Source organism: Macaca fascicularis, chromosome 9, assembly GCF_037993035.2.
Source record: "Macaca fascicularis isolate 582-1 chromosome 9, T2T-MFA8v1.1".
NCBI classification, from domain to species: domain Eukaryota; kingdom Metazoa; phylum Chordata; class Mammalia; order Primates; family Cercopithecidae; genus Macaca; species Macaca fascicularis.
Window position 1 is genome coordinate 111,655,943 of NC_088383.1, and position 23,543 is coordinate 111,679,485.

At 57.2% G+C, this 23,543-nt stretch overlaps 2 protein-coding genes across 5 annotated transcripts in view; one reads left to right on the forward strand and one right to left on the reverse strand.

The window, feature by feature from the left end:
• Positions 1-1,742: 1,742 nt before the first annotated feature.
• Positions 1,743-16,436, forward strand: TRIM8 (tripartite motif containing 8). 4 transcript variants are annotated; one of them, XR_012418178.1, is made up of 6 exons: positions 1,743-3,277; positions 12,780-12,875; positions 13,191-13,424; positions 14,230-14,261; positions 14,369-14,509; positions 14,871-16,436. XR_012418178.1 is itself a non-coding variant. In XM_005566316.5 (6 exons), the coding sequence occupies exons 1-6, from the start codon at positions 2,708-2,710 to the stop codon at positions 15,476-15,478; spliced, it is 1,656 nt and encodes a 551-aa protein (XP_005566373.1). In that variant the 5' UTR covers positions 1,743-2,707; the 3' UTR covers positions 15,479-16,436. The 4 variants fall into 4 exon arrangements, 2 of the variants coding, with proteins under 2 accessions (XP_005566373.1, XP_073858731.1); XR_012418179.1 differs by having other exon boundaries at positions 14,372-14,509; XM_005566316.5 differs by having other exon boundaries at positions 14,394-14,509.
• ARL3 (ARF like GTPase 3) overlaps positions 15,960-23,543 on the reverse strand; it is a 65,700-nt gene continuing 58,116 nt past the window's right edge. The window contains exon 6 of the mRNA XM_074002633.1: positions 15,960-16,112. Within this exon, the coding sequence (XP_073858734.1) occupies positions 16,098-16,112 (15 nt within the window). The 3' untranslated portion in view covers positions 15,960-16,097. The remainder of the gene's footprint in view (positions 16,113-23,543) is intronic.

The following is a 23,543-nucleotide window of genomic DNA, read 5'->3' on the forward strand; positions in this document are numbered from 1 at the left end:
GGCGCCCACCACCACGCCAGGCTAATTTTTTTGTATTTTTAGTGTAGATGGGGTTTCACCCTGTTAGCTAAGATGATCTCGATCTCCTGACCTCGTGATCCGCCCGCCTCGGCCTCCCAAAGTGCTGGGATTACAAGCGTGAGCCACCTCGCCCGGCTATCGCTTTTTTAACAAGCGCAGAAAACCCCCTCCCATCCCAACGTTTAATGTACCGAAGTTTGTGAGAGTCACGTGAGACTCTCGGGTCTGCCCCGCCTTAGAGAGGTGGAGCCTCAGCTTGTCGACCAATAGCAGGAGCAGTCTCCAGAACAGCCCCAACGCGACAGGGAAAGGGGGAGGAGCCGGGCGCCCGGCAGCTGTAACAGCACTTCCGGAAAGCACGCCCCGCCTCTCCCCCGGCCCCGCGCCCGTTTCTTTAGCCAGTGCCGGGTGGGCAGAACCTGCGGGTGCTGATTAAAGGCGCCGCCTGCCGCTTTCTCCTCGCCCCCCCGCCGCGACTCTCCGCCCCCTTCCCGAGTAGCGGGACTGGCCTTGATGTAGGGACACCACCCCCCCGTCTCCTTCCGCCCCAGCCCGGGAGCTCGGCTCGCTGCAGCTCCCAGCTCTCTCGCTTCCCCACCCTGCCTGCCCCGCTCTGCTCCGAACCCATTGTATACGGCCGGCTGCGGACTCCCAGGACGGGCCGTGGCGGGGGCGCTGGGACCCCCGAGTGCCCCTCCAGCTGGTCCCGTGGGCCGCGGCTTCTCAGCCGTCCGCCTTCCTCGCGGCGGCAGCGGCGGCGAGGGCGCCCTTTCCTCCTGGCGCGGGCGACGGGGACGCACCCCCACCCCGCGGCGCCCCTTCCCGTGGGGAGAGCCGGGCTCGAGCAAGTCGAGGCAGGAAAGGGCCGCCGCGGACTGCCCGGCCAGCCGATCGTTTTTATTATCGAGATTATTATTAAAAGGGGGCGGGGACCCCAGGACGCGGGGGAGGGGCTGGATACGCAGGTATTTTTATTAAACAGATTATTCCTGAAATAATAATAATAAGCGCAAGATGGCTGAAGGTGGCTGTGATGAGAGTGTTGGGGTTGGGATTTTTTCTTCCTCTTTTTTCTTTTTTGATCTGACGATAAAGCTCTGAGGCGACAGCCGCTGCGGAGACCTTGTCCGAAGCGCCCTCCCCTCTCTTGAGAAGCAGCGGGCAGACAGACGGACCTCGGACCGAGCAACGGGCGCGGGCCCGCCCCGGACGCGTCGCCTGGGCAGCAGCCGGGGACCGCGGGCGCTTGCCTTTCTGCCGACTTCTTCCAATTCTCATCTTTTTTTTATTTTTTGGACAGGACCGGGGTGGGTGGAGCAGAGGTGGAGAGAAATCGGGACTTCGCGTTTTCTCCCCTCTCTCCTAATTTGTTGGAGGCCGCCAGCCCTCCCCGTGGAAAAAAAAAATCTCACCAAAAAAAAAAAAAAAAGAAAAAGGAGCTAGAGGACGCCGCGGGCCCCTCAGCGAGTGCGCCCAGACCCCGGCTGCCGCCGCGGAGCCCAAGATGGCTGGGCACTGAGGGAGGTGGCTCGGCCTGGCCCCGCCGCCGCAGGCTGGCTCCGACCGCAGCCCGGAGCCTTCCAGGCCCGAGCAGAGGCCGAGAAGAAAAGAAAAGTGGGGGGGAGGGGGCCGGGGGGGCGAAGGGGGAGGACCGGGGGAGGGGAGGGGAGGGCCGGGAGCCGAGCCTCCTGTTCATTAGCAGTTGAGAAAAATTCCTTTCTAGTTTGATCAATCCTTGTTTTCCTCAGCAGAGCCCGGGCGCCCGCCCAGCGCGGAGACGGGCGCGCGGGGTCTCTTCGCGGCGGGGGCTCCGGGCCTCGGGGGAGCGCAGAAGTAGCCGCCCGGGGGTCAGGCCCGAGCGCCGCCGGGGCTTCTCCCTCCCTCCCTCGCCGGTTGCCTTTTTTTCCACTTCTCTCCCTCCCCCTTCCGTTTCTATTTGTGAAGGGAGGAGGAAGGCAGAGGCGGGCTGGTGTCTCTGGCCGGGGACTGGAATTTCATCTGAATGACTGCCCCTGCGCGCACGCAGCGCCCCGGAGTCGGCCCGCCCGCGCCCCGCAGCCCGCGCCCGGCCAGCCAGCCGGGGGACGCCCGCACCGTGGCCCAGGGACCGCCGGCCCGCCCCTCCCGCCCCGTCCGGATCTAGCAGCCCTCGGTGCGGCCACCCTAGCCTCCTGGCCCCGCGGACCCCAGACCCCGGCCCTCGCGAGGGAGGCGCGGCGCCGACGAGCCAGGCAGGAGCCGCAGCTGCTGCCGCCGCCGGAGGAAGTGTGCTGCTCCCAGGCTCCGTCTACTGCGGGGCGCGCCCCAATGTCAGCCGCGGGGCCGAGCGCAGGCCGCGGGCCGCCACTGCCCTAGCCGCGCCGACGGGGAGGCGGCCTCTTATATGGAATTTGGACCCCGGAGCTCCCCTCCAGGGCTGGAGCCCCGGTCGCGGCCCTGGCGCAGTCCGCCGCCTCCCGCTAGGCGCTCGGGAGGAGGAGGAGACGCAGCCGGCTGCGCGCGCGGCGTGAGGACCGCGGCTCCCTCCTCCGGGGGGCGGGCACGCGGAAGGCGCTGCTGACTGAGCGACCGTCGGGGCCGGCTGGGGCCGGAGCTCGGGGCTCGGTGGGCCTACAGCGGCTCTGGACGGACCCCCGGGGCTGGGGAGTCGGGGAGGCCTGCCCCGGCCCCCCTGCCCGCGGCCGCCATGGCGGAGAATTGGAAGAACTGCTTCGAGGAGGAGCTCATCTGCCCCATCTGCCTGCACGTCTTCGTGGAGCCAGTGCAGCTGCCGTGCAAACACAACTTCTGCCGGGGCTGCATCGGCGAGGCGTGGGCTAAGGACAGCGGCCTCGTGCGCTGCCCAGAGTGCAACCAGGCCTACAACCAGAAGCCGGGCCTGGAGAAGAACCTGAAGCTCACCAACATCGTGGAGAAGTTCAACGCCCTGCACGTGGAGAAGCCGCCGGCGGCGCTGCACTGCGTGTTCTGCCGCCGCGGCCCCCCGCTGCCCGCCCAGAAGGTCTGCCTGCGCTGCGAGGCGCCCTGCTGCCAGTCCCACGTGCAGACGCACCTGCAGCAGCCCTCCACCGCCCGCGGGCACCTCCTGGTGGAGGCGGACGACGTGCGGGCCTGGAGCTGCCCGCAGCACAACGCCTACCGCCTCTACCACTGCGAGGCCGAGCAGGTGGCCGTGTGCCAGTACTGCTGCTACTACAGCGGCGCGCATCAGGGACACTCGGTGTGCGACGTGGAGATCCGAAGGAATGAAATCCGGGCAAGTACCCTACACGCGCGCGCGCGCGCACACACACACAGACACACACAGTCCCTTCCTCCCTCCCTCCCGCCCGGGGACCACCCATCCCGACAGGCTGACTCTTGTGACATCAGGCCAGTAATCCCTGGCCAAACTCTTCTCTGAAAGTTTGGGGACAGGGTGCTGGGAAGAAGGGCCCCGGGTCGCTACTTGGTACATTCTCGCACCTGTGCTCACAGGGTCCGTTTTCTGAGTGCTTTATGGGATTGGGGTGTGGGACCGTCAGGGGTAGAGTCTGGGTGTTGCTTTTCTGTGGTGCGCTGCTCCCTCCCCCAGCCTTGTTGCTGTAGGCCCTACGGGAAGTCACCGAGGCAGTGACCCCGGTCCTGCCTCTCCAGCTGCTGTTTATGTAATGAGTGTCCCGGTGCCGCTGCTGTGGCTGACATGATCCATGATGCTGGCATACCAATGAGGAAGTAAACAAAAGCAGCCATGTTAGTTTTCAGCGCTATTGGAAACACATTGGGGGGGTGGGGGGAGCTTCCGGAGGGAGAGCAGAACTCCGGCCATCTCTCTGGACAGGGCCTGGGCAGCCAGCGAGGCCCGGACAGCGGCTCCGCTATTTGGATTCCTCCCGAGAGCGGCTCTCCCTGTGTGAGAATCGCTGCCCTTGCCTGTGTGTCGCACGGGCCGCATGAACAAACCTTCAAGTATGTGTCTTCATCATCCTGGCCCTCTCGCCTAGCCCAACCCTCTCGCCGCCCTCCCACATTTGGGGAGGGGAAGTGGAAGACGGAAAAAGAATCCTGTGGGTTTAAGGTTGAGCCGCCTTGAAATCTGGTTTCAGGCAGCTGGCTCCCCTGGGCTGCCGGCTGGGTGATTACAGAACCGCGTCCCCTCCCATTGTATACACCCTGCGGCCGCGGCCAATGTCAAACCGCCTCCCCCCTCAGGCCTCTGGGCCTAGTTTTGGAGCTGGACTGAGGCAATACTTCCGTCCCCTTCAGTGGAGGGGGCTCCTCCTAGGTCCCTCCCCAGTCCTCTGGCTTTCAGGGTTGAGTCATACCGAAAGGAAGGGGTTGGTCTGACACCGAGGAGCCCCACCTTGGGGCCTGGGACCTGGGGCCTGAGGCCTGGGTGTGATATCTGGGGGCTAGGCTGTGCTCCGGTGGGACTGGGAGTGTCTCTGGGTGGGGATCCCTGGAGGTTAGTGGAGGCCAGTGGGGAGGCTGGGTATGAGGAAGCTCTGTTTAGGGCATGATTGGAGATGGGGCTGTTTCCTGTGTGGGGGGACCAGTCAGAATGAGTCACTGTTTAGCAATTAAAAAACATACACATACAACCAACAAAAGGCAGGAGGGCCACCACAGGCTGGGGCGGGGACAGCAAATACGATTTACTGTATAATTAGTTTCCAATTGGATGGACTAGCCCTGGGTTTGTGTGCCAGGATAGGCCTCTGGTTTCTTAAAGGAAGTGTGTCCTCCACCCGCTGTGTCCTCCACCCCAGTTCAGGGCAGGCACAGCCCACACTTTCCCCAGTATTGGGAAGCTGCTGCTATTAATAAAGATGGAAGGGCTGGGGGAGGAGGCCAGGAAAAGTGCAGAGGCAGGAGAAAGGAGGGCTGTCCAGTTCTGTCCTGGGATTGGCAGTGGAAAATGAGAGGAGGGGAAAGGAGATGTGGCTGAAAGGAACAGGGGAGGGGCAGTAACCGGGGCGACGTGCAGATGCCTGCTCGCACCCACAGTGCTGCTGTAGCTGGTCTGAGTGCTAGGGATGTCTTTAATTGGGGTGGGAGAGAAAACATAATTACACCTGACTTGGTGTAGGAGGATAGCTTTAGGTGTCTGTGTTTTTGAGTGTCTTTGAGACTGTGTGCTTTGCCCTCCAATGCACCTGTCTCCCATCTCTACAGTTTGGGGCGCAGACAGGGGTGGGTGGGTGGCATGTGCATGCAGAGTATTCCCTGGGGTACCCCCCAGTAGGCCCCTCATCTCCAGACTCGTGGATTGGATGGAAGCAGGCACTGAACTTTGTCGACAACTCCACAGGGTGTGTGTATGTGTGTGTGCGTGCGGGTGCGTGTGTGTGCGCGTGCACGTGCTTTCTTGTGCCTGGTGTGGGCAGGCTCAGAAGTAGTGGGTTGCATCAGGGCCAGATGTGCAATTCTGTGCGTTCAGCAGCTGTGCCCTGCAGTGGCAGCCTGAGCCCCATCCTTCTCCAGGTTCCTCCTCCCGAGGCCCCTGATTCTTTCTGGTGCCCCAGGCCACTGGGGTTGGAAACCCTTCAGTAGCCCAGTGTCACTCAACTGTGAGTTTGACTTATTGAATGTGGAGAAATAGGGGCCCTGCCTGCCCTCCCAGGAGGGAGAGGAGGGGGTGAGCCATAGGAACCTGAATGGAAGAATCCTCTGCACTCTCTGTAGGCCAAACAGGGGCAGTGGGTGGAGCTCTTTTCCTTGGCCCCTTTTCCCTGGCTGGAGGGAGTCTGCCTTAAAGGGCCTTTGCTGGTATTGTGGGCGAGGGCCACAGAATTCCCCAGGATACAGGGGCAGAAGCACAGAGACCTGGCACTTGCGTTAAAATCTAGGCTCTGCTTCTTGTGCATCCTCTTCTGCCCTCCCAGGGGGATTGCTGACATGCCTGTCAATTGGCTAGAAATAGGAAACCCAGATTAATCCCTCCCTGGTGGCCTCACCATCACATACAGCATCCACAGGTGTACATGGGCCATGGCTTAGAGCAGGGACCCAGCAGGAGGGCAAGCAGGGCCTCCATCCATCCTGGGGGACTACAAGGGGGACTCTCAGAATCAGGCCCAAGCGGGTTGTTGCCCTAATCTTCCCTTGGGAAGCCAGTGTGTCAGCCACATTGCCCTGAGGCCTGAATACTCACTGGATGGTCCTGAGACCATTCTCTAGGATGTGCCTAGATCCTAAATGTGCTCTCCCATGAGGTTGTGGGGAAGCTAAGGGCCCAAGATTTGGATATCCAGGTGGGCTCAGTCCTGGCAATCCTGAGTGGTCAGAACCCTCCTGGCCCCCAGGTTCAGGAGTTCATCTAAAGCAATGAGGGACTGGTGGGAGCTGGGGGGGATGTCCTTATCTCATGACCCCCCACGACATGGAAAGAAGACCCAAGTGCAGGCCCGGTTGCATGTGTGAGGGGCCTGCAGGTATGTGGTGCGTGTGTGTCTATGCAGGTGTATCTGCTTGAGTCTTGTGCAGTTATAGTTGTGTCTCTGCATCGTCCCTGGCGTCCCACAGCAAGGCTGAACATGTTGCTAGGACCCTGTTCCTTGCATTCTCAGAGGTTCAGAGTCAAGAAGAGGTGTTCTCTGGGGGAGGAGATCCCACTGCTTGGGCCAGTGTGGGATCTGCCCCTGCTTGGAGTGAGGGGATCCTGTGCACATTGCCGGTGGCTGGAGGGGTCACCCTGAGACCCTGGAGGGAATCCTGGGTTTCCTCTCCATTTGTCTGTCTCTGAGTACGCAGTAAGAGTGAGGGCTGGCTCTACTGGGGCTGGTGCTGAGGCTGGGGCTGCAGCCTGACTCCAGCAGTGCAGACCTCACTGCTCCATCTCCCCACAGCAGACCATACTCCTGCAGGGGTGTGTGTGTTTGTGTGCACACACGTGTGTGTGTGGTGTGAGATCATGTGGCCCCTTCTCTGGCCACCCCGAGTCTTCGTGGAAGGAGGCCCTGGCTTGGCCTTCCTCCGTTGCCCCTGAAACAGAGCCTCAGGCAGAGGCCCAGCTGCCCACCCCCATCCCAGGATCCTGCTGACACGGCCGGGCACCTGTCATGCACACAATATTGACTACTCTGACTCCTGCAGCCCTGGGTGGCCGCACGTCCGTGTCTGTCTGCAGGTGTGTGTGTGTGCATGTGTAGCCAGCACATCTGGGTCGTGTATCTTGGATGTGACTGATTTTTTTGTATCTCACATGGGTGTCTCTGAGAAGGCGCAGCGTGCCTGACTTCAGTCTCTAGTTGCGCGGCCGTGTCTGCCTACCAGGCCTGCTGAGTGCCTGTGAGTCGAAGTTGAGTGTGCCTTCTTGACAGTTGGCAGTACTACTGTGCTGCTCTGTGAGTGCCTGCTCAGGTGATCCTTGCTTGGTGGCTGTGAGTTTGTCAGGGGTCCTGGGACGTCCCCCTGTGGTGGGGGTGTCGGGGAAAGGAGGGAAAGATGGGCTTCCCCTTGGAGTGAGCCTGTGGCGGGTATTGGAGGTAGGAGCCGAATGGGTCCTGTGCTGTTGTATTGGGCACAGTCTGGCGAGGCGGAGTAAGCCCGGCTTGGGCCCCTGCCCCGGGCTGAGCAGGCTGGCCTGGCTGGCCTCCTCCCTGGCTCTGGGAAAGCCTTCCTTCCCGGCTGGCCTGGCATTCAAAGCCAGACAAAGGGGGGCTTTCTCTCTCGCCTCTTTGTTCTGCTGCCCCAGAGCGCTGCTCTCTGCGTGGCAAAAGCTAATTCCACTCTGCAGCTGGGAAGCCCTCTCTGGGGTCTGCCGGGCTCGCATCTGAGGCGCTGCCTCTCTCCTTGCCCTGGTGCCTGCCCTGGAGCCCCTTCCCTCTGCGGCCTGTGGTTTCCCCAGCCTGGGGTTCACATGATAGCCCAAGGCAGAGGCTTGAGGCATGGAAAGGGGGTTTAGGGCAGGCAGAAGCTTCTCTGACGAAAGGGGAGAGTGCTATGGGCCCAGAGACCCAGGGAGAGATGGGGACAGGGACCAGGGGGAGGAGTAGGGGAGGGTTAGGATGGGGTGGCTCTGAGGAGGGGGCTGGAGCCAGAACTGGAGCTGGCCGGAGAGTCACCGGGCAGGGACCTGAGCAGGAAGAGGCTGCCCAACCCCCTCTTCTTGCCCCTCCCTGCTCTGCCTCTCCCACCACCACAGGGGCTTTTGGAGCCAGCGCTGGTCTTGTCTGAAAACCTAGAGACTGCCTCTTTCCCGGTCCCTGGGGCCCTGTTTCCTCCTGACCTTGTTTCTCTTCAAGGTTGACTTGAGGGTTTTATTATTATTATTTATTAACTTTTATACAGACTAGAGTCCCCAAGCCTCACCCGTCTGCCCAGTCTAGTCTGGCATCAAAAATGGCAGCTGGTGTGGCCAGTCAGGCTCCAGAGGGACATGAGGCTTTCCTGGGGCAGGACTGTAGGGGCTCAGGGTTCCCTGCTCCAGGCTGGGAGGGGAGTCAGAGGGAGCAACGGTAAAGCTGAGGAGTGGTGGCCCAGGTGGTGGAGGGTGGGAATGGTGGCTCCTGATTCTTCATGCTTTTGTCCTCACAGGCTCCGGGCAGACCACCGAAGGCCTGAGGCCTGATAGGGAGGGCTGGGGGTGTGAAGGTCCTCCCTGGGCCCCACCTAGTCCCCGTCTCCCTGGAGGCCTGGGGCCTCCAGAGCTTCTAGCCCTGGCCACGTTCCACTTTGCTCTGTCTGCTCTGCTCCTGCGTGCTCCAGTGTGCGCAGTCCAGGCCACGCACCCTGGGGGGTGGGTGTGGGGGTGCGGTGGCGTGTGTAAGGTGCCCCCAGCCCCATCTGCCTGCTCGGAGAGTACTTGCTCTGAATTGAGCTGGGAAATCCGGTCCAATCTCAGCTATGGGTTTTTCTCAGGTGGGAAATGGGGCATTGGCTCTTAGCCATTCCCTGGGGAGGCAGGGGGGGGGTTGGGATGGAAAGGAGGCTGCTGGTGGTGGGGGGTCCGGGTCTTCCTTCCTCTGCTCCCTGTCTTCTAGCATCTTCCAGTGTCCTGGCATCCTGATTTGCTCATTTGGTGAACTGGGGTGGGGTCGTGAAGGGGACAGCAGGCGGGTATTTCCCATCTTCCTTCCAATTTCCCAGGCTTAAGGCGGCAGCAGCTCCCACTGTTCTCCCAGGCGCTGTCTGTAGCAGGAACTGGCCCCGAGGGAGAACAGGCCAGGCCAGTGCAACCCCCCAACTCCTCCCTGACTGGCACCCCCTGGCCAGCCTCCTTCCCCTTCCTGCTCTCACTCCAACCCCTGCAGCAGAGACAGGAGCCCAGTGGCCTCTGCAGCAGGAGGGGGAAATGAAACCCTCCCACCTGCTAGGGACTGTGGCCACGCCTCTGTGTGGCCTGGGCTGGTGTCCCACCCAGAGTGCCCAGGACAGAGAAGCTCGGGAAGACTCTGCTGGCTCCCAGGGCAGAAGTGCTGCCAGGGAAAACTGAGGAAAGCCCGGAAGAAGAGGGAAGGGGCTGAGCCCCACCCCCCCAGGACTGGACAGGAAGGCCCTCTCTCTGCTGTGCCCTGAGGGGTCACTCCCTGGGCATCGGCAAGGGATGGGGCAAAGGGGCACCCACCAGCCTGCGGGGTGGGTGTGGACAGCTCCGCTCCTGTCCTTAAGCTGCGCTGGGACCTTGGAGCTGCCTCTTTCCTACCCCTCCCCTGGGACTCACTTGGGTCCGCCCTGAACCAGCTCCTGGTGGGTTTGGTCGTGGAGAAGCAGCCATGCAGGAAGCCCATGGTGTGAGATGTGTGGGGCCAGCAGGGCCTTTCAGATGTCCTGAGCACTGGATGGAGGGAGTGACCTGGACTCTGAGGAGTACCTGAGGGGGACCTTGTCCTCCTGAGGGTAGGCATGGGGCAGCCAGCAGGCAAGAATTTGAGGGCCAATTGTTCCAGGGGAGGTCAGCGGGCCTGATGTTCCTGGAGTGTCCTGGCCTCCTCGCCATCGTGCCAGGCCTCTCGCCATTGTCTGGGGCCTCCAAGGAGGTCCAACCTTCCCTGTGAGGGGGTTGGGTCAAGTGCGTTTGCACCTGTGGCTGTGCCCGCCAGCATACCTGAGGCGGGCTCGGGGCTCAGGTGGCAAGGTATTCTTATGTGCATGTGCAGCTTTGTGCCGGGCGCCCCTGCGCCTGCCCGCCCATGCTGTGTGTGCTGTCAGGCTCTGACCCCTTGGGCTGGCAGCAGATTCCTGTGCCTCTTGGCGCTTCTGGGGGCAGAGCAAGGTCTCCCGGGTCTGTTTCTTTTAGAAGTCCTGTCCTGGGTCACTGAAAGGTTAAGTTGTGTGTGGGCCCCTTGCACCCAGCTTATGAGGTGAAAGCCTCACCCCCACACTTCCTCCTGCTCCCAGGGTTCTGGTTATTTCCAGAGTAGCCTCCAACACAAAATGGGGTCTGGCTGAAGTCTCTGGTGGGCCTTGGTTTGCCCCTACATAAAATGGGCTGGTGGGATGAGGAAGGGATTGATGGCAGCTTGTCTTCGGGGGGCCAGCTGGGTGTGACTGGGGTGGGAGTCATGGCGTTGAACTGGAGGGCTACTCTCAGGCCCCCACAGAGGAAGAAAGAGAAGCACTCCTTGCTGCATGACAGTTACTGTGAATGTCTGTGGTTACACAGAGCTGCTTTGCGAATTTTATTTTGTGTGTGGAACCCGCGGGCTTATTGAGTGAATTTGTTATGCATCTCAAGCCGCCCAGGCCTTTGTGTGGCCTGTCTCTGAAGGGAAGTGGAGAAAGACAGCAGCAAATCCCCGTTCTTAAGAGGCCCTGTGTCTTGTAGGCAGATGAGACCATGGTTTGTGAGGCAATTAGAAGACTCCAGAATAGTGCTGTCTAATAGAACTTCTGCATGATGGTAACATTTTGTAACTTTAGTATCTGAGACTAGTGATACATAGGTACTGGCCACTTGAAATGGGGCTGGTGCATAAGGAAATGATATTTAACTTTTTTTTTTTTTTTTTTTTTGAGACAGACTTTCGCTCTTGTTGCCCAGGCTGGAGTGCAATGGTGCGATCTTGGCTCACTACAACCTTCGCCTCCCGGGTTCTTCTGCCTCAGCCTCCTGAGTAGTTGGGATTACAGGCATGCACCACCTCGCCCACCTGATTTTGTAGTTTTAGTAGATACTGGGTTTCTCCATGTTAGTCAAGCTGGTCTCAAACTCCTGACCTCAGGTGATCCGCCCGCCTTGGCCTCCCAAAGTGCTGGGATTACAGGCATGAGCCATAGTGCCCGACCTTATTTTTTATTTTTTGTTAACTTGGATTTAAATAGCCACATATGACTAGTGGCTACCATATTGGACAGCACAACCTGAGAAGGAGGGCAGAGTGGGACAGCCCCACCCCGTAGCCAGGACCGGGAGGGACCTGCACAGCCTCAGAGCGGGGATCATGGAAAGTTTCCTAGAGGAGTAGGGATTTAAGTTGGGCCTTGAAGGATAGACAGGGGAGGGAGGAGGCACTGTGGGCTGCAGAAGAATGTACTTAGAGCTGCAGGGAGTTTCCATGTGCGGAGTGTCGGGGACAGGATACCAGCCCAGCCGGCTGGAAGAGTCAGGATGTAAAAGAGTCTTCATTGCCATGCTAAAGTAGTTGATAGCAGGGAGTCACAGAGAGTTTTTGAGCAGGGGAGAGAGCCTGTCTGAAGAGGCATATCTGGTGGGAGGAGGGCAGGAGAGATGAAGTGGCTGGCAGGGAAGGGGTTGTGGGGACAGGAGATTATGAGCTGAGAAGGGCAGCTTGGTCCAGTACCTTCCAGCAGCCTGGCCTCAGGTCTTAGGAGACCCCAAATCTCCTTTCTGCCTGGGTCCCACTGAGGGGCTGAGGGAGCTAGCCAGGACTCCAGAGTCCTAGCTCTTGGTCTTAAGAACAAGGGAGGGGGGGGCAGGCTTGATGCCCCCTAATGTAAGGCGAATATAAAGTGAGATCTCTGGACTGGGACAGAGGCTCATGTGGCTTTGGAAGGGAATTTGACCCCCTGCATCTTAGGGTACTTATCTCTTAGATGACGCTCCCCAGGGAGAGGCAGCACAGACTGGGTAAGAGTGGACCCTGCTGCCAGATCACCTGGGTTTGTGCCCAAGCTCTGCTATTTACAAGCTGCATGACCATGGACAAATTACTTAACCTCTCTAGGCCTCAGTTTCCTCTTCTGTGAAATGAGAATAATGATAGTACTTACCTTATGACTTTACTGAGATGATTAGATAAATCTGTACAGGAAAAGTGCTTAGAACAGAGGTTGGTGTAGCCCTGCCTCGAAAGCTCAGGGTTTAAATATGCATGGGGGCTGGGCATGGTGGCTCACGCCCATAATCCCTGCACTTTGGGAGGCCAAGGTGGGCAGATCATTTGAGGTCATTAGTTTAAGACGAGCCTGCTCAACATGGTGAAACCCCGTCTCTACTAAAACTACAAAAAAATTAGCTGGGCGTTGTGGCGCACGCCTGTAATCCCAGCTACTTGGGAGGCTAAGGCAGGAGAATCACTTGAACCCGGGAGGCAGATGTTACAGTGAGCCGAGATTGCACCACTGCACTCCAGCCTGGGCAACAGAATGAGACTCCATCTAAAAAAATAATAAATAAATAAATATGCATGGGAAGCTATTCTGAGGAGAGCTAGTAATAGGCCCCTGGGATTGGAGGGGGCCAGAGGGGCTGGGTGGCAGAGGCTTGGTGCCGTCGGGTCAAAGGATCCATAGGATGCATGTGTTGTGTAGAGGGAAGCATGGGTCAGGGTTGGAGCCACAGCCCCTCTGATACCCCCATCCAACTGTCCCTGCAGAAGATGCTCATGAAGCAGCAGGACCGGCTGGAGGAGCGAGAGCAGGACATTGAGGACCAGCTGTACAAACTCGAGTCAGACAAGCGCCTGGTGGAGGTAGCTAAGCCCAAGGCCATGCTGAGGGATGGGGGTGGCTTGAGTGCAGGGCTTTGGGTGAGTTCCTTACTAAGGATTGACTGTGTGGCTCTACGCCAGAACCACTCCATCAGTCATTCAGTGAACTGTCCGTGGATACCCACTGGTGCCAAGGGATGCTGGCTACCAGTGGGGAACTGGCAGGTCAGACCTTGCCCCTGGGAGCCTGGGGCAGCCTGGTAACTTGGAGTTCTAGGATGTGAGATGGGTAAGAGGGGGAAACCAAAGGTCTCCAGTGCTCACCTGCCTGCCCACTCCTACCCCCTGTACTCACAGGAGAAAGTGAGCCAACTGAAGGAGGAAGTTCGGCTGCAGTACGAGAAACTGCACCAACTGCTGGACGAGGATCTGCGGCAGACAGTGGAGGTCCTGGACAAGGCCCAGGCCAAGTTCTGCAGCGAGAACGCAGCGCAGGCGCTGCACCTCGGGGAGCGCATGCAGGAGGCCAAGAAGCTGCTGGGCTCCCTGCAGTTGCTCTTTGATAAGACGGAGGATGTCAGCTTCATGAAGGTGAGCTGGGCCCAGGACCAGGCTGTTGGCACCCAGAGGGCCATTTCCAAATTGAGATCTGCAGTTTCCCCGACCTGTAGCTCACATGCCCTTGCCTTTGGAGCCAGCGTGCATGGGTTCAAATCCACCTGCCTGCTCTTTCTAGCACTGTGACCTTGGGCAAGTCATAGGTACATCCCGGGCCTTGTTCCCTCACCTGCAAAGTAGTGTTGATGATACAGGGCTACTATTCTTTATCCACAATTCCATATTTATAAACATCTCTGAAAACTAACAGAAACAAGTTTTGGCATCTAATTTAACAGCAAAAATTGACCTGAACTGATGTTAGGCAATTTGTGGTCTTTCTCTCACTTGGTAGGAAAATTCAAACATTTTGCTGCAGAAATGTTGATGTATTCGATTGTTGTGTCTTGCTGGGGATGATATGTAATATATGATACAGGCACTGTATATTCCTTCTAAAATCAAAAGAATTTCCAAATTCCAAAACACATCTGGCCCCAAAGACTTGAGCTAAAACAGTGTGGGCCTGCAGAGCCCTTCTTCTTGGGTAGCTATCTGGATGAAGTTATAGATGCACAGAAAGCACTTAACAATGCCTGGGTCATGTGGCAAGAGCTCAGTAAATGTTAGCTCTTCTTCCGCAAATGGCCACCCCAACCCCTGCCACTTTCTGTCCAGAATGAGAGGATCCACCTGGCCTGGGGGAGACTCTCGGGGGGCAGCTTTTGTCTTCCCCTCTCCCCGGGCTCTCCCTGGGCTGCCTTTTCCACTGACTTGACCCTTTTCTTTCCCCCAACAGAACACCAAGTCTGTGAAAATCCTGATGGACAGGTGAGCTGGTGGCCCCAGCCCTCCCAGGGGCACATCCTAGGGAGGGCAGGGGGACCAGGCCCATGGCGGGGAGGTAGGGCGGGCTCACCGGTGATGCCTCCTCACAGCAGATGCCCCGTCCACTGCCCCCAGGACCCAGACCTGCACGGGCAGCAGCCTTTCCCCCCCTAAGATCGGCCACCTGAACTCCAAGCTCTTCCTGAACGAGGTGGCCAAGAAGGAGAAGCAGCTGCGGAAAATGCTAGAAGGTGAGGGTGGGGTGTTCCGCCGAAGGGAGACAGGGCCCTTTGGGGAGGGGTTCAGCGCCAGAGCTTTCCCTCCAAGAGGCAGTGTGGCCCAGTCTGGGAGACCTGTCCTCATATCCTGGCTTTGCCACTTGTAGCTGTGGGACAGTGGGTAAGCAACATGACCTCCCCAGCCTCCATTTCTTCAGCTTAAAGTGGGGATATAACTATTCTCTACCTCCTAATTGTAGAGGAGCAAGCATCACCTGAGATGTAACATTCTCGAGCCTCTAGGTGTCAATGGTCCCCAGGTCCAACCCGGGGAGAGGAGGCCTAGGTTGTTTGGGGCGGGAGCTTTGGCGACTTTTGCCCCAACTCTCCACAGGCCCCTTCAGCACGCCGGTGCCCTTCCTGCAGAGTGTCCCCCTGTACCCTTGTGGCGTGAGCAGCTCTGGGGCGGAAAAGCGCAAGCACTCAACGGCCTTCCCAGAGGCCAGTTTCCTAGAGACGTCGTCGGGCCCTGTGGGCGGCCAGTACGGGGCGGCGGGCACAGCCAGCGGTGAGGGCCAGTCTGGGCAGCCCCTGGGGCCCTGCAGCTCCACGCAGCACTTGGTGGCCCTGCCGGGCGGCGCCCAACCAGTGCACTCAAGCCCCGTGTTCCCCCCATCGCAGTATCCCAATGGCTCCGCCGCCCAGCAGCCCATGCTCCCCCAGTATGGCGGCCGCAAGATTCTCGTCTGTTCTGTGGACAACTGTTACTGTTCTTCCGTGGCCAACCATGGCGGCCACCAGCCCTACCCCCGCTCCGGCCACTTTCCCTGGACAGTGCCCTCGCAGGAGTACTCACACCCGCTCCCGCCCACACCCTCCGTCCCCCAGTCCCTTCCCAGCCTGGCGGTCAGAGACTGGCTTGACGCCTCCCAGCAGCCCGGCCACCAGGATTTCTACAGGGTGTATGGGCAGCCGTCCACCAAACACTACGTGACGAGCTAACGCCACGCAGGCGGCGGGGCGCTGGGGAATCTTCCTCCCCGGCCCCCGGGCTCGGGAGTTATGCATCCAGAGACCTGCCCTTCTACCTTCCTCGCCTCCCCTCTTCCTCATTCCATTGCCCCAGGTCTTTTCCTTTTGGATTTTGTTTTGGTTTTGGCTTTGTTTCTGATTTTTTTTTATTATGAATCTCCTGGACGCACAGGTGACAGTGGGAGCTGGCCTGGGCTGGGACCGCAGGTGGCCCTGGAGATGGGAAAGTGTCTGTGTCAAGGCGCTGAGCTCTCTTCTGTCTCTCCTTTTTTCCTCTACTCCTTCCCCTTCTCACCCCCGTGGCTGGAAGGAGCCTTAGCTTCCCTGAAAGCTTGGGGGTCCCACCCTTCTTACCCTGCTCGGGAGGAACGCCCAGGGTTTGTTTCTCCTCTTGTTTTCCTTTTGGGCAGTTTGATCACTGATCGAGTAAGGAATGACCTTTAGATTGTGGGACTTTTGTTTTTGTTTTTTATTTTTTTAAACCAAGAATGATTTCTCCTGCTTCCTTCTCCTCACCATCTTCCCAGACGGAGTTCAAAGGCCACTTCTCAAGCAGCTTTTGGCACCTTCAGCCTCAGAGTGGAATCTTTTAAAGACAGGAACCCTATGTCCAGGAAAGGGGAAAAGGAACTTTGCCAATGATAGTGACCACATTAAAAGCAAATAATAATAATATTAATAATAATAAAGTGAAATAAAAGAAATAATAAAATAAAAAAAAATAGCACAGCCCTTGTTGAGGTCAGCAGGGAGGAGGGGCTGCCCGGAGTTGGGTCCTTGCCTGGATTTTGACACAGCAACTTCCTGTAGTGAGCACTTTGTATGAATCGTGGACTTCCTGTTCTCAAGGCGCAGGTATTTATTCTGTAATCTGTCTAGAGCACACACCAAAATCCAACCTTCTAATAAACATGATGGCGCAGTCCCACTCCCTGCCTCGCCTGTTCCCCTGTCCCCCTCCGAGGCCTGGGATCAGTGTGGGGAGGGGCCCCTGCCCTCCTTGCCTTGATTTTGCCCCCCGGGTCCAGCTGGTTCCAGGCCTGTGAATGTCAGTTCGTCAGGCACTGACTCCGTCTGCTCTTGGCCTTGGGTTCATTTGACAAATATTTGCCCAGGGCCTCCCAGGCCCAGCCCCATGCCACCTGGGCCCTGGCATCTCTTTGAGGTTCTGCCAGTGTGCTCTTAGCTGAGGACAAAGGAGAAACACCTTTCTATGGGTCTTGCAAAGTTTACCTCCTTCAGGCCACAAATATTTGAGTGCACACTATGTGCCAGGCACTGTGCAGGGCTGCGGGCATAGAGACAGAATGTCATCTAGCTAGGCCATGGCCCCCATAGGGAGAGAGGACCACTCGGGTCCATACTTCCTTTGGACTTGGGGCTTTGGCCTTGGGAGGGGTGGAGGTGAGGTGGCAAGATGAAAAAGACATCTTGTCCCCATCCACTTCGGCAGAGCTTCTCCAAGTCTCAAGCATGTCTTGGGAGCTTGTTAAAAGGGCTGATTTCTTGCTATGGCTCACGCCTGTAATCCTGACACTTTGGGAGGCCAAGGCAGGCAAATTGCTTGAACTCAGGGGTTTGAGACTAGCCTGGGCAACATGTCAAAACCCTGTTTCTACAAAAAATACAAAAATTAGTTGGGCTTGGTGGCGCACACCACACCTGTGGTCCCAGCTACTCTGGGACTGAGGTGGGAGAACTGCTTGAGCCTGGGAGGCAGAGGTTGCAGTAGGCCTAGATCAAGTCACTGCACTCCAGCCTGCGCAACAAAGCAACAGAGTGAGACCCTGTCTCAAAAAAAAAAAAAAAAAAAAAAAAAAAGAGAGGTAGGGGCGCTGATTCCTGAGGCCCAGCTTAGACTCATTGGGAATCTCTGGGAGCCCAGGAATTTGCATTTTTAATTCTATTCTGACACATCCTGGGGTTGGAGAAGTGCTGCCATCGGGGTGGCCAGGGTCCTCCCTGCTGCTTGTCACAGAGGCCACTGTGGGGAGAGTAAGCTGGGACACCCCAAGGCCCTTCTCTGGAGAGGGACCTCATCATCAAAAGGCTCCAGTTGTAGACTGATGCTCTGCACGGAGCTGTAAGTCCACAGCCCATGTACTTCTGTACTCTGCTGGGTGACTAGCTGTCTTTCCTCTTGTTTGAGCAGAATCAGGGCCTGAATGCCAGCTACCCCAGGAAGCCCAGGACAAGGCAGAGAGCCATGTAAAGTCCCATGCTTGCCAGGCACAGTGGCTCAGGCTTGTAATCCCAACACTTTGGGAGGCCGAGGCGGGCGGATCACCTGAGGTCGGGAGTTTGAGACCAGCCTGGTCAACGTGAAATTTCATCTCTACTAAAAATACAAAAATTAGCCAGCATGGTGGTGGGCGCCTGTAATCCCGGCTACTCAGGAGGCTGAGGCAGGAGAATTACTTGAACCCGGGAGGCAGAGGTTGCAGTGAGCCGAGATCGTGCCACTGCACTCCAGCCTGGGTGACAGAGCCAGACTCCATCTCAAAAAAAAAAAAAATGTCCCATGCCAGTGGTCCAAGCCTCACTGACCCCTAGCCACCCCTCCCCTCAGAAAAATAAAGGCTTGCCAAGCACGTTGGCTCACGCCTGTAATCCCAGCACTTTGAGAGACCAAGGTGGATGGATCATTTGAGTCCAGGAGTTCAAAACCAGCCTGGGTCATGTGGTGAAACCCGAAAAATTAGCCAAGCGTGGTGCTGTGGGCCTGTGGTCCTAGCTACTCTGGAGACTGAAGTGGGAGGATTGCTTGATTGAGGCTGGGAGGTAGAGGTTGCAGTGAGCTGAGATCTTGCCACTGCACTCCAGCCTGGGCAACAGAGCAAGATCCTGTCTCAAAGGGGAAAAAATAAATAAAGAAAAATAAAGACTTTGGGGCTGGCCAGACCAAACCATAGTCATAGTCTTGCTAACTGCCTCCGCCTTCCTGCCCTGTGGGAGTAGAGGATGACTCGGGTGGAATGGTGGACCCTTGCTTCATCGTTCCCTTCCCCAGTGTGGCAGGGAGCCAGGAGCTTTATGACAACAGCTGGCCTCCCCCTTCCCTCCCTGTGCACCTGTTTGGGGCTAAAGGGAGTGGGGAGATGGCTAGAGCACAGTGCTCCTCCAGCCCAGGGTGCAGGATGCCTGGGGACAGGTGGCAGTGGACAGTCACTTCACTCCACTGACATCTGCTTCTGTCTCACCGTCCCTTTCTCCAGTTCCCAGGAACCCTGGGACGTCCCCCATGCCAACAGTTGGGAGCCAAGACAGAAAGCTGCCCAATTTCTTTCCCACTTGGCCTAGTTTTGTTTTGACTGAGGGGAGAGGCCCTTTCTCCAGGTGCGTCAGTCCACTGAGATCTGATATCTGGAGGGGACATTCTGGTGGGAATGGGATGGGCTCGAGCCCCTCCACGTCCCAGCTTTGAAGCCCACCCCAGACAAACACACGCTCATGCACACATCTATAGGTGAAGCAGCAGCTGCCCAGAGTTGGCTTGGGGGGATCTCTAGGCAGCCAGGGAAGCAGGGAGACACTAACCCACCCAGCTGTCCCCAGCCATCCAGCTGTCCCTGGCTTTGTAGGAGCAGCTGTCACCCAGCTCCCAAAAGGGTCAGGGGCAGAGGAGGCCCAGCAAGAGCTGGGGCTGCCCCAGGGAACAGGCTCACTCAGAAGTCATCGGAGGGGCCTTCTCTGCCCTGAACTGGTGGCCCCTTGGAGAGCTGGCTACAGCCACAGGTGCCCCAGCACATGGCCCTCCCCTCCTGCCTTCCCCCAGAGGCCATCACGCCTCCCCTTTCCGGGAAGGGTTGGGGATCCAACCACGTCTCCCCACCCCACAGACCTGTGGCCCAGATGTGCTGAGACTGCAGGGAGGCCACCGCGAGGGAGGGGGCGGGGGTGGTTTCCTCTGCCGCCTGCCGGCCCCAGCTCTTTCATGTTGCCGCCCTCCCCATCCCAGCCCGGAGCCCAGCAGCTGGGCCACTCCTGCCCCCTCCCTCGGCCTCACTCCCAGCTGTCTTTGGGGTGGGGCAGGGCAGCTGGGGAACAGCTGCAAGGCGGGAGCCTGGGGGGTAATGGGTGCCCCCTGCAACTGCCGGAAACGGTCTCTGGGCCAAGAAGGGAGTCTGAAGGTGGGGGTGGGGAGGGCAAGGCCTGGGGGATGATCAGCTCCACCCCCTCTCCCAGCGCATCTGGCCAGGAGACCCCAGCTCAAAGCACCCTCCCAGCTTCAAAGGGCACCCTGCGGTGGGAGGCAGGAGACAAGGGTGGGTGCCCTGACCCACTGAGTCAGCACCCCAGGGCCCCCTTCTCCAAGCTGAGACCCCCACATTCTAACCTCACCTCAGGGTTCTTACAGGCCCTGCTCACACTCTCCCACTCATCCTGTCATTGTCACCTTGGCCTTCCTAAGGCACCCTCATCTTCTCCCATCCGAGGGTGGGGGAGAACCAATTCAATTTGCAACTTCAGGACCCAGGACCCATCTAGCCGCCTGGGGAGTTCCCTACCCCACCTCTGCAGCCTGTAAATTCTGTGGGGGAGGCAGCCCTGGAGAGAGGATCAGAGGCATGTCCTTCCCTAACCTCCCACTCCAGCCTGCTAAGAAATGGGAGCAGGGCTGACCCTACGAAAGTGTGGGGGGGGGTGAAGGAGCTGGAGTTGTGATCCCTAGGTATCCCCAGACAGACATCACCACACTACAGCTCCTCTTCTAAGGTGATCCCAGCACTTTGGGAGGCTGAGGCATGAGGATCCCTTAAAGAGACCAGCATGAGCAATATAGGGACATCCTGTCTCTACAAAAAATTAAAATATTAGGCTGGGCGCAGTGGCTCATGCCTGTAATCCCAACACTTTGGGAGGCCAAGGCAGGCAGATCACTTGAGGTCAGGAGTTCGAGACCAGCCTGGCCAACATGGTGAAAGCCCCACTCTACTAAAAATAAAAAAAAAAATTATCTGGGCCGGTCATGGTGGCTCACTCCTGTAATCCCAGCACTTTGGGAGGCCGAGGTGGGTGGATCGCAAGGTCAGGAGATCGAGACCATCTTGGCCAACATGGTGAAACCCCGTCTTTACTAAAATACAAAAAATTAGCCGGGCATTGTGGCGCGTGCCTATAATCCCAGCTACTTGGGAGGCTGAGGTAGGGGAATCGCTTGAACCTAGGAGGTGGAGGTTGCAGTGAGCTGAGGTCGCACCACTGTACTCCAGCCTGGGGACAGAGCAAGACTCCATCTCAAAAAAAAAAAAAATTATCTAGGTGTGGTGGCAGGCGCCTGTAATCCCAGCTCCTGGGGAGCCTGAGGCAGGAGAATTGCTTGAACTGGGGAGGTGGAGGTTGCAGTGAGCGAAGATCGCGCCATTGCACTCCAACCAGGGTGACAGTGCGAGACTCCATAACAAAAAAAAAAAAGCCAGGCGTGGTGGCTCATGCCTGTAATTCCAGCACTTTGGGAGGCCAAGGCGGGCAGATCACGAGGTCAGGAGATTGAGACCATCCTGGCTAGCACAGTGAAATCTCATCTCTACTAAAAATGCAAAAAATTAGCTGGGCGTGGTGGTGGGCACCTATAGTCCCAGCTACTTGGGAGGCAGAGGCAGTAGAGTGGCGTGAACCCAGGAGGCGGAGCTTGCAGTGAGCCGAGATCACGCCACTAAACTCCAGTCTGTGCGACAGAGATTCCTGTCTCAAACAAACAAACAAAGAAAAACACACACACATAAACAAAAAATTAAAAATTTAACCTGAGTTGCTGGCATGTGCCTGTGGTCCCAGCTACTCAGGAGGCTGAGGCAAGAGGATCACTTGATTGCTGGAGGATCCCTTGAGCCTGGGAGGTCAAGGCTGAAGCACCACTGAACTCCAGCCTGGGTGACAGAGCGAGACCCTGTCTCAAGTAAATATAATAAGATAAAGTAAAGTAAAATAAAGTAAAAGCCTGGCATGGTGTCTTATGCCTGTAATCCCAGCACTTTGTGAGGCTGAGGTGGGCTGATCGCCTGAGGTCAGGAGTTCGAACCAGCCTGGCCAACATGGTGAACCCCTGTCTCTAATAAAAATACAAAAATTAGCAGGGCGTGGTGGTGGGTGCCTGTAATCCCAGCTACTCGGGAGACTGAGGCAGGAGAATTGTTTGAACCTGGGAGGTGGAGGTTGCAGTGAGCCGAGATTGTGCCACTGCACTCCAGCCTGGGTGACAGAGCAAGACTGCGACTCAAAAAAAATAAATAAATAAAATAGCCTCCCTGCATGTTTTTGGAAAATTCTTCCTTGAAGGAGCTTTAGAAACAGTGGTCTCCAGAACCCAGATTCTGGTACTGGTTCTAGAATCCTCTGAATCCTGTTTCTTTTTGTTAAGAGGGCAAGGAATGAAATTGAGAGCACTCTTAGATTGTCGCTGTCTTTTTTTTTTTTTTTTTTTTTTTGTGGAGACGGAGTCTTGCTCTGTCTCCCAGGCTGGAGTGCAGTGATGCAATCTTGGCTCACTGCAAGCTCTGCCTCCCAGGTTCATGCCATTCTCCTGCCTCAGCCTCCTGAGTAGCTGGGACTACAGGCGCCCGCCACCACGCCCGGCTAACTTTTTTGTAGTTTTTGTAGAGACGGGGTTTCACCGTGTTAACCAGGATGATCTCAATCTCCTGACCTCGTGATCGGCCCACCTCAGCCTCCCAAAGTGCTGGGATTACAGGCGTGAGCCACTGCACCCGGCCCTAGATTGCCTCTGTCTTATACTCTGTGCAGAAGAGCTGGGGCGGGGCCTGGGGTTCGGGCTCTTCCAGGGCTAAGATTCCAGAATCTTCTTTGGAGGCTGGGAGGAATGGGAAATACTTCACAGTATGGGGCAGAGTCTGCTAGGGTTGGGGGGGATCTGCCTGGACCAGGAAGGGGCTGGTCCCGAGGACATGAGCTTCTTCCTTCAGTTTCTGTCGTTCTTTCCCAACTCTCTCTCCTTCCACCTGAATCCCAAAGTCTGTCTTCCCTTCCAGGATAGCATGTGTTCCAACTCTGCTGGAATTCCTGCACAGCCCACAACCTCAGGATGTCACTGTCACAGTGAAAGTCCTTCCACATAACCAATAGAAAGCTGATGGATAGAGCTCTGGTCTCTACCATATCTATTCTCTCTCTTTTTTTTTTTTTTTGAGACAGTCTTGCTCTGTCATCCAGGCTGGAGTGCAGTGGCCTGGACTTATCTCAGAGCTCTGCACTAGGGGGGTCTTCGAATGTTTCCTTCACGAGAGACCAGTTTTCTTTCATTGTTGTGTGGTTAATGCCTCTCAACTGTAGCAAACTGGGATATTTATGACTTCTCCTTGCACCAGATATTCAATAATTGGCTCTTTCTTGAGGGAGAACCCATCTGCTCTGTGATATAGATTTTTTTTGTTATTATTATTTACACTGAGGCAAGCAGGGGGTGATATGTGAGGTGGTATGCAGCTTGTAGCATGGGGGCTTAGAGATGGCACAGAATGGCCGGGCGCACTGGCTCATGCCTGTAATTCCAGCACTTTGGGAGGCTGAGGCCGGTGTATCACCCGAGGTCGGGAGTTCAAGACCAGCCTGGCCAACATGGTGAAACCTCGTCTCTATTAAAAGTACAAAAATTAGCCAGGAGTGGTGGCAGGCGCCTGTAATCCCAGCTACTCAAGAGGCTGAGGCAGGAGAATCATCACTTGAACCTGGGAGGTGGAGGTTGCAGTGAGCTGAGATCACACCACTGCACTCCAGCGTGGGTGACAAGAGTGAGACTTTTGTCTCAAAAAAAAAAAGAAATGGCACAGAATTCCATCTCAGAAGTAGAATGCGGTGAGGGGTGTTCCAAGAACTGAGTGTAAGGGTGGTGTGAACTTCTGGTCCACCTGGAAAAAAAACAGCAGTGAATCATTTGACATCTAAATGTCCTGGGCTGGGCGTGGTGGCTCACGCCTGTGATCCCAGCACTTTGGGAGGCTGAGGCAGGCGGATCACCTGAGGTCGGGAGTTTGAGACCAGCCTGGCCAACATGGTGAAACCCCATCTCTACTAAAAA